The sequence below is a fragment of the Thamnophis sirtalis genome, unplaced genomic scaffold, assembly GCF_051295495.1.
Source record: "Thamnophis sirtalis isolate CommonGarterSnake01/CBP01778 unplaced genomic scaffold, rThaSir2_p1.2 scaffold_8, whole genome shotgun sequence".
NCBI lineage: Eukaryota > Metazoa > Chordata > Lepidosauria > Squamata > Natricidae > Thamnophis > Thamnophis sirtalis.
In genome coordinates this window covers 9,604,201-9,618,265 of record NW_028261388.1, presented here as the reverse complement: position 1 = coordinate 9,618,265, position 14,065 = coordinate 9,604,201, and the positions used below count along the sequence as shown (strand labels likewise).

The 14,065-nt window shown below is 43.7% G+C and overlaps 1 protein-coding gene across 1 annotated transcript in view; it reads left to right on the top strand.

Moving 5' to 3' along the window:
- Positions 1-1,519: 1,519 nt before the first annotated feature.
- NOX4 (NADPH oxidase 4) overlaps positions 1,520-14,065 on the top strand; it is a 117,925-nt gene continuing 105,379 nt past the window's right edge. Inside the window, exons 1-2 of the mRNA XM_087722073.1 lie at positions 1,520-1,641; positions 13,919-14,014. Of these exons, the coding sequence (XP_087578199.1) occupies positions 1,585-1,641; positions 13,919-14,014 (153 nt within the window). The 5' untranslated portion in view covers positions 1,520-1,584. The remainder of the gene's footprint in view (positions 1,642-13,918; positions 14,015-14,065) is intronic.

The following is a 14,065-nucleotide window of genomic DNA, read 5'->3' as shown; positions in this document are numbered from 1 at the left end:
AGTCAGTGCAGACTGGCGACTACGCGGAGGAGAGCCTTCTCAGTTGCAGCTCCGACGCTTTGGAACGATCTCCCCGTGGAGATTCGTACCCTCACCACCGTCCAGACCTTCCGCACAACCCTCAAGATCTGGCTATCCCGTCAGGCCTGGGGATAAGACCCGAACTTCGCCCCACCCGAATGCTGAATGAATGTTGTGTTTTATCGGTTTATTTTTTTATTCACATTTTTTTTTCTTTCTTGTGTTTTGTCTTACACTCCCTTCCCATTAATTGTAAGCCGCCCTGAGTCCCCTCAGGGAAAAGGGCGGCCTATAAATGTCAGTAAAACAAAACAAAAACAAAACAAACAAAAAACATGAAGAACGGTTGCAGGAACTGGGTATGTCTAGTTTAATGAAAAGAAGGACTAGGGGAGACATGATAGCAGTCTTCCAATATCTCAGGGGTTGCCACAAAGAAGAGGGAGTCAAGTTATTCTCCAAGGGACTTGAGGGCAGGACAAGAAGCAATGGGTGGAAACTAATCAGGGAGAGAAGGAACTTAGAAATAAGGAGAAATTTCCCGACAGTTAGAAGAATTAATCAGTTGAACAACTTGCCTGAGAAATTGTGAATGCTCCAGCACTGGAAGTTTTTAAGAAGATGTTGGATAAAAAATTGTCTGAAGTGGTGTAGGGTTTCCTGCCTGAGCAGGGGTTGGACTAGAAGACCTCCAAGGTCCCATCCAATCCTGTTATTCTATTCTATTCTATTCTATTCTCTTTTCTACTCTATTCTACTCCTACTTCTATTCTATTCCAATTTCCTAAATATTGGAAAACTAGAAGAACGTTCATCAGTAGAATATGATTACCTGGTTTGATCTTTGATGCCTCGGGAGCAGCTCTCAAAATATTTTGGTGATGGTGTAATAATCTAAGGTAATACGAGTAATACGAGTAAGTCAATGCACGTGTGGATGGTGTCAGTTCATTCTTACACGCACATACCCCCACCTCAAACGGACCCGTTTGTTGTATACGCGCGTGGAATCAATGCACACCCAACCCACGCTCATCCCACACGAACTTAATTCGGACAAACCAAGAGGCTCCGGACTGACAACCCTCCCTTCCCCCCCGGGCAGGGATTCGGCAAGGACACGGGGGTGTGCAAGAAGCAAAAGAGCCAGCGCTTGCACGCTCGGAGGGGGACGGGACTGCCAGAGGATCTCCACCCCTCCACCTTGTTGGAGACCCCCATGGTCGGCCCGGGAGGGGAACGAAGAGTAAGCTGGCAGGCGCTGATGTCTGCATGGCCCAAGCCTCCCGCCTCTCCCCGCCCGGCCGCAGACAAAGGAGCCGGTCGGCGCCACCCTGCAAGTTGTCTGCAAGGCGCAGGGAAGGTGGGAAGGGTGGGAGGTGGTCAGATATACCCTCCCCCTCGCCCAGGGCAGGGAAAGGAAGGGGGCGAGGGAAGAGGCTAGAGAGGGGGAGGCCGGAAGGAGGGGAGAAAGAGGAGAGGCTTGGCCAGCCGGCAGCTGAAAAGGAAGAGCCCGGTCTGGGGCTGCCCCGAGAAAGGCGAAGCGGAGCCGGTGCGGGCATCATGGCTCCGTCTTGCAGGAGCTGGCTGGCCAACGAGGGAAGCAAGCATCTCCTCCTGGTAAGAGCCAGCCTTTCCCAAGTGGGTTAAACAAGAGGTGTGTGTGTGTGTGTGTGTGTGTGTGTGTGTGTGTGTGTGTGTGTGTGTGTGTGTGTTGGTGTTGGTGTTGGTGTTGGTGTTGGTGTTGCTTGGAGACGCGCGCCGGACGGCCCGGGCGCGTAAGGACGAAAACTTCTAAAAAGTTTTTTAAAAATGCGCTTTGCTGCTCTTCTCTTCCACGCGCGGCGAGTCCGGAGGAAGTCTGGAGAGATTCTCAGTCCAACTGGACTTTCTTGTCCCAAAGAGGCAACTGGACTTTCTGGCTTGTCTTTGAAGACGTTTCGCTTCTCATCCAAGAAGCTTCTTCAGCTCTGACTCCATTCATAAAGACAGTTTTTCCCCCGAATGCCATCACTCTGCTAAACAACTAATCCCCAGAACACTGTCATATTGTCTAGTAAGACTGTATTACTATTATTCTTTTCATCCTTCCTAGTACCTATCTCTACCATTCATGACTATAACCATGTTGCTTGTCTTTAAATTTTATATTGTTTTATTTATTTCCTATATAATTTGATTGCTTATTAGTAACCTATGACTGTCACTGTGTTGTATCTTATGATTCTTGATGAATGTATTCTATTTTATTTTTCTTTATGTACACTAAGAGCATCTGCACCAAAGACAAATTCCTTGTGTGTCCAATCACACTTGCCCAATAAAAAATTCTATTCTATTGTATTCCATTCCATTCTATTCTATTCCTTATTCTATTCTATTCTATTCTATTCCTTATTCTATTCTATTCCTTATTCAATTCTAATCCTTACTCTATTCTATTCCTTATTCAATTCTAATCCTTACTCTATTCTATTCCCTATTCTATTCTATTCCTTATTCTATTCTATTCCTTATTCTATTCTATTCCTTATTCAATTCTAATCCTTACTCTATTCTATTCCCTATTCTATTCTATTCCTTATTCTATTCTATTCCTTATTCTATTCTATTCTATTCCTTATTTTATTTTATTCCTTATTCTATTCTAATCTATTCTATTCCTTATTCCATTCTATTTTTTATTCTATTCTATTTTATTGTATTCATTGCTCTATTCTATTCCCTATTCTATTCTATACCTTATTCTATTCTATTTATTCCTTACTCTATTCTATAGCTTACTCTATTCTATTCCTTATTCTATTCTATTCTATTTATTCCTTATTCTATTCTATCCTTATTCTCTTCTCTTCTATTTCTTATTCTCTTAACTTCTATTCCTTATTCTATTCTATATCTTATTCTATTCTATTTATTCCTTACTCTATTCTATAGCTTACTCTATTCTATTCCTTATTCTATTCTATTCTATTCTATTCTATTCTATTTATTCCTTATTCTATTCTATTCTATCCTTATTCTCTTCTCTTCTATTTCTTATTCTCTTCTCTTCTATCCCTTATTCTATTCTATTCCCCACCATCCAGTCCGAGTTGAAGAAGCTTCTTGGATGAGAAGCAAAAGGTCTCCAAAGAAAGATCAGAAAGTCCAGTTGCCTCTTGGGAAAAAAAACAAGCACCTTTGGGACAACCATGACCCGGAGGACTGAGAATCTCCAGAGACAAGTGGACTTCCCTGTTTTTTCTTTGAAGACTTTTCGCTTCTCATCCAAGAAGCTTCTTCAGCTCTGACTGGATAGGGAGGAATGGAGGAAGTGTGTCTCCTGAGCAGGTTGATGGGAGAAGAGGGAGGATTCCTGAGCATATGCAGATGCTGGCTTGGCAAAGCGAGGGCATTTCCGAGGGCTCCTGACAAACGCGGAAAAAGTAGAAATGGACTTTCTAGGAAAAGGACCACAGGTAGTCCTCGACTTACAACAGTTCGTTTAGCGGCCGTTCAAAGTTACAACGGCACTAGAAAAAATGACCTATGACTGTGTTTCACACTTACAACCCCTTGCAACATCACATGACTCAAATTCAGATCCTTGGCAGCTGACTCATATTTATGACGGTTGCAGTGGTCTGGGGTCACAGGACCCCCATGGGGAAGCCAGATCCACTTAACAACCGTGTTACCAGCTTAACAAGTGCAAAAATTCACTTAACAACCGCGGCAAGAAAAGTCGTAAAATGGAACAACATTCCCTTAACAAAGGTGTCACTTGGCGACATAAATTTTGAGCTCGATTGTGGTCGTAAGTTGAGGATTAGCTGCACTCAGTGTCTGTGGAGATTCTCAATCATTCAGGTCACGATTGTCCCAAAGAGGCTTTTCCCAAAAAGCTTCTGGACTTTCTTAGGATTTTTTTTTTTTTGAAAATGTTTCACTTCTCGTCCAAGAAGGTTCTTCCGTTTCCCTTCATAAGTGAAAACTGCTTTTCACCTTCCTTCCTTCCTCTCTCCCTCCCTCCTTCTTCCTTCCTTCCTTCTACCTTTTCCCTTCTTTTCATTCCTTTCTTCCCCTCTTTCCTTTCCTTCCTTCATCTTATCTTCCTCCTGCTTTCCTCTCTCCCTCTTCCTCCTTCCTTCCTTCCTTCCTTCCTTCCTTCCTTCCTTCCTTCCTCCTTCCTTCCTTCCATCCATCCATCCATCCATCCATCTTCTCTTTCTTTCCTTATCTTCTTTTCCCATTTCTCTCTCTCCCATCATTTCTGCCTTTCTCCTCCTTCCTCTTCCTTCCTTCTCTTCTTCTTCTCTTCCACACTTCTTTCTCCTCTCCTTCCATCTTTCCTTCTTCCTTCCTCCTTCCACATTTCTTTCCTTCTCCTTCCTTCTTCTTCCTACCTTCCTTCCTTCCTTCCTTCCTTCCTTCCTTCCTTCCTCCCCATCCATTCTATCTTATCTTCTTCTTCCCCTTTCTCTCTCCCCATCATTCTACTTTCTCCTCTCTTCCTCCTCCTTCTTCCTCCTTTCCTTCTTCCTTCCATTTTCCTTCTTTCCTTTCCTTCTTCCTTCCTTCCCATCATTCTCCTTCTCCTTCCTCCTCCTCCCTCCCTCTTCCACATTTCTCTCTTCTTTTCCTCATCTTCCTTCTTCCTTCCTTCCATATTTCTCTTTCTTTCTTTCCTTCCACATTTCTCTTTCTTTCCTTCCTTATCTCCTTTCCTTCCTCTTTCTCTCCCCCTGACCTCAGAAGCCTCTTCCGTTTTCCTTCCCAGACTTCTCTCAGGAACCTGCTGGTTAGGCATGAAGTTAGGCAGATAACCTTTGGGTGGGTGGGGGGGGGGAACCAGCTGGCTGCTTCTCTCCAGCAGCTCAAACCACATGGGCAGTCATTGGCGAGGGAGGGGGATTCACAGCAGCCAATCTGTCAATAGGAGCTGGGCAGATCCCAGCCCCCTCCCACCTTTCAACATTGTCAACATGGCATTGCAGATTATTATTCATAAGAGAAGATTTCTCTTGGAAGAAGGGAAGCCCATTAATACAGATGAATGGAGTTGGAAGGGGACTTCTAAGTCCGTGATGGTGAACCTATAGCACACGTGCCCAAAGTGACATGTGAAGCCATGTCACATGGCACGCACGGCCTTGACTGGTTATCTTCCAGGCCACTGGCATGTACTTATATTGACTGCAAAGCCCCCGGGTCATGTGATCACCATTCGTAGCCTTCCCAGCTGCCATTCAACATTTGAACTCAATGGAGGAAGCCAGATTGGCTTAATGACTAAATTATTCACTTAACAACTGCAGTGATTCACTTACCAAATTTGGCAGGATGAGGAGCAATGGGTAGAAACTAATCAAGGAGAGAAGCAACTTAGAACTAAGGACAGAACAATGAATCAGTGGACCAACTTACCTCCAGAAGTTGTGAATGCCCCAACACTGGAAGTTTTTAAGAAGATATTGGATAGCCATTTGTCTGAAGTGGTGTAGGGTTTCCTGCCTAAGCAGGGGGTTGGACTAGAGGACCTCCAAGGTCCCTTCCAATTCTGTTATTCTAAGCTACTGGTTGCAAATTAAAGAGTACTTGTAGTAATGCTACTCAATTGTCCCTTGCATGTCCATCTGAGTCACAGTCCTCAATTTACAACCACAATTGAGGCCAACACTTCTGTTGCTAAGTGAGAGAGTTGTTAAGGGAATTTTGCCCCCTTGACAACCTTCTTGGCCACAGTGGCTGAGTGAATTTCTGCAATCATTAAATTAGTTGCATGTTTGTTCAGTGAATTCTGGCTTTCCCCTTGACTTCGCTTGTCAGAAAGTCGCAAAAGGGGATCCCACTGCCATCGTCACAAATATGAGTCGGTTGCCGAGTGTCTGAATTTTGATCATGTGACCATGGGGAGGCTGCCACAGTTGTCAGTGTGGTCATAATTCACTTTTTTGCAGTGCTGTTGTAACTTTGAATGGTCACTTAACGAAGAGTCAAGGACTACTTGTACTTATTCATCCTAAGACAATAGGGTCAGTTCGGCAAAAATCACAGATAAGTAAAAATAGCATCACTTAGGTCAGGTGTTCAGCTTCCCCCCACCCCCTACATCAGAGGTGTCAAAATTAAGGCCAATGGGCCACATCCAGCCCTTGATGTGGTTGGATCCAACCCACAGGGCCGTCCTGGAAAATGTAAGGGGCCGGCTCGCCCCCGTCTACCCAGTGCAAAGAGAAAACATGACATAAGTTTGGGGTGTGGTGTCAAGCTGGCCATGCCCACCCAGTCAGCCACGCCCACCCATTCAGCCATACACACCCGCATTCCTGAGGTCAAGGACAGCCCTGAAATTGAGTTTGACACCCTTGCTCTACATATTTCCACATTTGACAGTTTCCTGGAATAAACATGCAGATCAGGGGTGAAATCCAGCAGGTTCTGACAGGTTCTGGAGAACCAGTAGCAGAAATTTTGAGTAGTTCAGAGAATCAGTAGTGGAAATTTTGAGTAGTTCAGAGAATCAGTAGTGGAAATTTTGAGTAGTTCAGAGAACCGGTAGCGGAAATTTTGAGTAGTTCAGAGAATCAGTAGTGGGAATTTTGTGTAATAAGCTAGTCTGATATAGTCAGCTGGGTAGCTGTAATATGGTGTGCTTAGCCAAGAAAAGAGAAAGAAGATAAGGACTGCCCCAAACTTCTATTATAGCTAAATCAGATAACCTGATTTACGGATGAATTAAGCTGACAGTTGGGCTTCTCAGCGTTCCAAGCCAGGAGCAACACACAGGCCATCCTAGCTTAGTTGAGCAAGCTGTGAGAATGGATTCAAAGGCCCACAGTAGAAAAGAGATGGAAAGTTTTGACATTAATCTCTGCGGAGGAATGGTTGGGGAAGTTGACAGATTTTGGCAGAAATGGATAATTGTCTTCTTAGCCTGGGGGAAAAAGACGTCCTCATTTATTGGTGATTGGAAGTGCCTTAGGGATTTTTTAATGTATTTTTTTTTAAAAAACCAACACTTTGATTTGTGGTTTTGATGATTAGAGAGGGTAAAGTGGGGGGGGGGGGAATATGATGTAACTTTAGAGAGAGAGGTTCAAATCTGTTCATACTTTTAACTGCTGTGAAGAATATCAGAAGTCACTATAGATCTCTATAGCTACCTACCTACCTACCTACTTACTTACCTACATCTATCTATCTATCTATCTATCTATCTATCTATCTATCTATCTATCTATCTATCTATCTATCTATCTATCTATCTATCTATCTATCTACCTACCTACCTACCTACCTACCTACCTACCTACCTACCTACCTACCTACCTACCTTTCTATCTTTCTATCTTTCTATCTTTCTATCTTTCTATCTTTCTATCTTTCTATCTTTCTATCTTTCTATCTTTCTATCTTTCTATCTTTCTATCTATCTTTTCTTTCTATTTTTCTTCAACCTTGTTGGCATTTTTTCTTTTTTAAATTTCTTTTTTCTCTTTTATATTAGCTTGTATTAGCTTTCATTTTCTTGTTTAAAGGTCTTAATTGTATTATTAGAATATATATTATTGGCTCGAGCAATTTCAACAAAACTTTGCTACATAGATGACTTACTCTCTAGAAACAAACATTATGGGGGTAAGACACCCCTAAAACCCCTTGGGATGTGTCTTCTGTTACGATGCAACCTGTTGTGCCTTAAAATGGCTTCTGCCGTGCAGTGCAGTGGAGTTGCCATGATAACAGCTTCACAGTACACCACAAGGGGGCTCCCTCTGGTAAAGGGAAAAATCCAACATTAGAAATGACATTTGGTCCAGACATTTTCCCCCTATAAATAATACTCGTTTAGATAACAATAGGCCTTTGAGAATCAGATACGAGGAGCAAGTACCAAGAGGTGATGAAATCTCCAAGGATGAGTGACAGGTCAAGAGAGAATACAGAATATGGAATAACAGAGTTGGACGGGACCTTGGAGGTCTTCTAGTCTTCTAGTCCAACCCCCTGCTCAAGAAGGAGGCCTTATAATCATCCTGGACAAATGGCTGTCCAGTGTCTTCTTAAAGACCTCCAGTAATGGAGCATCCACAACTTCTGAAGGCAAGCCATTCCACTGGTTAATTAAGAGAGAAGAGAAAACTACTTTAAAAAGGAGAAGGTCTTTTCTTGTGGGATTATTAAGAGCCGAGGTGGCGCAGTGGTTAAATGCAGCACTGCAGGTTACTGCTAGATCAGCAGTTCAGCGGTTCAAATCTCACCGGCTCAGGGTTGACTCAGCCTTCCATCCTTCCGAGGTGGGTAAAATGAGGACCCGGATTGTTGAGGGCAATATGCTGACTCTCTGTAAACCGCTTAGAGAGGGCTGAAAGCCCTATGAAGCGGTATATAAGTCTACTGCTATTGCTATATTGCTATTATTAACTCCAGGGAATGGAAGAGCATAATTCAGTTGGCAAAGCACATTCTTTGTCTTCTGCTTGAGGTTGGACTAGAAGACCTCCAAGGTCCCTTCCAACTCTGTTATTCTGTTTGTATGGGATTAGCAACTGCAGAAAAATCCTCTTCCTAAAACTTTAGAAAATTGTGTCATCAGCCCAGACTAAGGACTCTAGATCAGACATGACTAACCTGGGATTTCCCCCAGATGTTTTGGGTGTATGAAGTAGAGTTTTTTTGGCTGGGGGGGGGATAGGGGTAGATGGAATCCTAAACTCGATGCCTACCTCATCCTAAAGTCATCTGGTGGTTTAATGTGGTTTGGGTTAGTAAATTCTTGAGTTATGATCTAGCATATCGGGAATCCAACGATTGTAATGTACTAAAAAAAGCCCAGGAGGTCGTGATTTAGCCTACAAAACAGGCTATTTATTTACACAATGTATATCCCAAGTTTCCATTGTTTTCTTTGAACAATTCCAAAACATGGATTCAATTCAGTTAAGATTACCAAATGCTTGAGTTAACGGTGTTTCAAATTAAAACTATTTTGTGTAGAAATGCTTACCAAAGATGTCAAATTAAACAAAACGTCTCTTAAATAACATGCATGTGGATGAACAGAGAATTCATCAGATAGTGGTGGAATTTTATACGGCTCCATGCCCACCAGAGGTGGTATTCAGCAGGTTCTGACTAATTCTGGAGAACCGGGAGTGGAAATTTTGAGTAGTTTGGAGAACCAGTAAATACCATCTGTGACTGGCCCCGCCCTCATCTATTCTCTTCTTCCTGAGTCCCAACTGATCGGGAGGAAATGGGGATTTACAATACAATACAATAGCAGAGTTGGAAGGGACCTTGGAGGTCTTCTAGTCCAACCCACTGCCTGGGCAGGAAACCCTATACTGTTTCAGACAAATGGCTATCCAACATCTTCTTAAAGACTTCCAGTGTTGGAGCATTCACAACTTCTGGAGGCAAGCTGGTCCACTGGTTAATTGTTCTAACTGTCAGGACATTTCTCCTCAGTTCTAAGTTGCTTCTCTCCTTGATAGGTTTCCACCCATTGCTTCTTATTCTACCCTCAGGTGCCTTGGAGAATAGCTGGACTCCCTCTTCTTTGTGGCAACCCCTGAGATATTGGAAGACTGCTATCATGTCTCCCCTAGTTCTTCTTTTCATCAAACTAGACATACCCAGTTCCAGCAATCATTTGTCATATGTTTTAGCCTCCAGTCCCCCAATCCTCTTTGTTGCTCTTCTCTGCACTCTTTCTAGAGTCTCCACATCTTTTTTACATCGTGGCGACCAAAACTGAATGCAGTATTCCAAGTGTGGCCTTACCAAGGCATTATAAAGTGGTATTAACACTTCCCGTGATTTTGATTCTATCCCTCTGTTTATGCAGCCTAGAACTGTGTTGGCTTTTTTGGCAGCTGCTGCACACGGCTGGCTCCTATTTAAATGGTTGTCCACTAGGACTCCAAGATCCCTCTCACAGTTACTACTATGCCTGAATGTAGAACCTTACTTTTTTCACCCTTGAATTTCATTTTGTTAGATAGTACCCAATGTTCAAGTTTGTCAAGATCCTTCTGTATCTTAAGACTATCTTCTGGAGTGTTGGCTATTCCTGCAGTAACCTTCCCCTGGAGTAGGGAAGGAATGGGGATTTTGCATTATCCTTCCCCTGCCACACCCACCAAACCACACCACACCACGCCCACCAAGCCACACACACAGAATCAGTAGTAAAAAAATATTGAATCCCACCACTGGTGCCAACTATTATCAGGTCAGAAGGGTGTATGGCTAAACAGTCTCTATCAGAATTTCACAATGTGGGATAAGGATGTTCAATCTTTTTTCTCCTGTTCTCATGTTGGTGCAAATTGGGAGAGCCAGCAGAAGGTTTAGAAAGCTATGAGGGGTGTTTATTTGCATACACAACACCTACTGGATGGCACCAAGTCAATAGGGATGCTCCTTAATGACCATTGCAATATGCCAGTGGAAATATGCACATCTGGAGGAGCAGGTTTCAAATGAATAAATATTCATTGTGACATCATGATGCAACCTCTGCTCTCTGGGCTTGGTTGCTTTCTTGCAGATGTTTCATTATCCAAACAAGGTAACATCATCAGTGCTAGCAAACTCAGAGATCATCAAAGACCCCTCAGTGTTCTGACCCCCCCTCATCCTACACCAAAGCATGCTGAGACAAAGATACTTCAAGGATTTATTAACACACAGACAGGACCTTGGCAGCAATCCAGCACAGACAAGACGTTGGCAGCAATCCAGCACAGACAAGACGTTGGCAGCAATCCAGCACAGACTAACCTTGGCACCAATCCAGCCTGCCAAGCTAGCCACGAAAGTTCTCCAGTTTTAGTGAATATGTTGACTCCTGCAAAGGGGCATGTGCACAATCATTCCTTTTATAGTCTTGAGAGGAGCCTAATTACCACCAGCTGAGTGCAATTATCTCCTGTAACTGCGTAACTGTTCCTTCCACCTATTAGCTCTTCATTGCCGGGCATCCAGGAACAACTCCCTTGGCTCCTCCCCACTGCTCCGATGCATGACATCACGATCACACTCTCTTGTGACCTCCCCACTGGTCCAAGGCTCAGGCGCCTCCTGGTGGCCAACCAGCCTCTCTGCACCCTGCTCGGAGTCGGAACCCTGTCCAGGGTCCTCCACATCCTCCAGAGCCAACTCATAGGGCCCCTCGCTGTCGGAGTCTGGTGGCAGCTCCAACGGCTCCTGCTGGGCCACAACACCTCAGTATAACAAAATTAGAAGGGATCTCAAGAGGTCTTTTAGTCCAATCCCCTGCTCTGTCAGGAAACCCTATGCCCATGATGACGAATTTATGGCACGCAGAGCCATTTCTGAGGTAACACGAGGGGTTGCCATGCCCATTTCGGCCTTGATTTTCGGCCATTTTTCTGAAGCCTCCAGAGGGTGAAAAACTGCCCGACACGCAAACCGGAAGTTCGGGAACAGATTTGCGTTTTGTCTGTTTTTTGCCCTCTGGAGGCTTCAGGGAACTTTGAAACTTCGACTTTGAAACGGAGATGAGCACCGCCCCCTAGAGTCGGGAACGACTAGCGATATGTGTGAGGGGAAATTTCACCTTGACTTTACCATACTATGCTCATGAAGTGGTTAAATATTATTGGAATAGTTCACTAAAATAAGGTTTACATAATTTGTAGATTATCCAATCATATTTTAGCCTGATATAATGTGTTATGATAATTGAATGGTTTTTTTAGGGTTTTTTTTTTAAATGCCATCTTTATTATTTTTTATAAATAACTTGTGATAAACACGGACAATACTCCCCCCTCCATTTTCTCCAAAACAACAACCCTATGAGGTTGTTGTGAGGAACTGGCCCAAAGTCAAGATTGATTTCTTTTTTTTCCTGATTAAAGTTTTTTATTTTTCCATTTTCATAACATATAATCACATGTATACTATTACATAACCAACATCATATTGTGTTATTAAATGTTGACATCAATTCATCTTACCAGCAACTCCCAAAAACCAATTGTTGGCTCTTCTGCTCCCCATACACCCTATTTGTACCTTATCCACCACTTTCTTCTTCCTCTCTCCTCCCCCTCCCTACCTCCTTTCTTCCCTCTGTCGTCCTTCCCTTCTCTACTTCCCCTTCCTCTCTCCTTCTCCTCTCTCCTCTTTCCACTCCTTCTTTCTCTCCTCCTCTCCCTCCCCTGCCCTCTCTCCTCTACTTTCCCACTCTTCATCTCCTTTACTTGGTGTTATTTCAGCTTCTGAGCAAGCTCCTTTTTATGTTGATGGTATTTATAATTCTTTTTCAGTATGCTTATTAAATCTTTCTCCTCTTTTTTAATAAAAACGTGGCATAACAAAAAAGGGTGACCCGACAAATGCGTGCACGACAAAAGTGCGCCAACGAAACCGTGTCGCAAAAACCACGATGTCATCAACGCGCCCACAACAGCGCGCCCACAACAGCGCGCCGACAGAAGCGCGATTTAAGTTAAGGTAAGGGTTAGGTTCAGGGTTAGTTTTAGGGTTAGTTTTAGGGTTAGTTTTAGGGTTAGGTTCAGGGTTAGGTTTAGGGTTAGGTTTAGAACGCGCTTCTGTCAGCGCGCTTTTGTCGGCGCGCTTCTGCGCTCATTCGTCAGCATGATTTAGAACTTGAAGTTTTGTTGCCGCGGTTTCATTGGGCGCGCTTTTGTCGAGCGTGCATTTGTCGGGGAGTCACAAAAAAGTATGCATATATAATCATTGTGCTTTAAGATTGATTTCTTTGACGGCCAGATCAGCATTGTAGTTCTCCTCTGTGTGAAGGGGGGGCATTTTAGCAGCCCAGGAGTGCTCCAGGAGATTGTCCAGGCTGAAAACGGGCTGCACAAGGCCCCTGTACCCCATTTTGGCTGCCAGAGGCACCATGGATTGGTCCTTTGCTATTTCCCGGCCGGCCATGTGGGCCAGATTTTTAACACCCTGCAGGGCGGATCCGGCCCGCGGGCCTTGAGTTTGACAACCCTGTCAACTGTAACGACCACTATACCGACTGACCTGGATCTCCTACTTTTTTCTGCCTATTTAACCTATCCATAAATCTATGGAGATTCTCAATCATCCAAGCCTTTGGGCCAATCACCAGGAGACCGTGAGTTCTAGTCCCACTTAGCCATGAAAGTGGTCTGGGTGACTTTCTCAGCCCAACCAAGCTCACAGGGTTGACATTGTGGAGAAAATGGGAGGAGTATTGTGTGTGTTTATCATTTTGAATCTATCTATATAAAAGTGTGTGTTTGTGTGTGTGTGTGTGTTTGTGTGTGTTCTAGCATAACTCTGGAACGCCTTAAGCATTTCAACCAAACTTGGTACACGTATGACGTATTCTCTGTGAAAAAAATATTGTGGGAGTAAGAGACCCCTAAAACCCCTCGGGGGTGTGTTCTGTTTGATACAGCCTGTTGTGCTTTTAAATGGCTCCTACAGTACTGCCGTAAAACAGCTTCTACTGTACAGAGCAGTGGAGTTGCCACGGTAGCGGCTTCACAGTATTCACCAAGGGGGCTCCCTCTGCTAAGGCGGAAAATCCAATATTGGAAATTATGTTTGGTCCGGATATTTCCCCCCTATAAATAAATACCCTGGGCAACGGCTAGTTATTTATACAAATCATAAAGGTGGGGTTTGAAAATCTTATCCATAAATCTTTCACTAATCCTTTATGTATTTAGGACAACATTAGAAATGCACCAAAAACAATTGGTTAAGGCTGTACACATTCCCTACCCCTCTTTGGGTACATTTTCTCTTCTGCCCAATTCCCAAGTCTGATCGTTTCTGTATATGGTCCATTATGGAGAAAGTTTCTGCTTTTTTGAACATGTGGTTTCTAATAACTCTTGGATTTTTCTCCCTCTCCCCTCCCTTTTTCCTCCTTCAGCTGCTCTGGCTCTGTCTCAACATTGGATTGTTTTGGAAAACTTTCCGGCTGTATTATCGTGAACCGCAGTATTACTATTTGCATCAGATGCTGGGGGTAAGTGGCGCAGGAGGAATTCTTCCTCCTTCTTGACATTCTGAGAAAGTC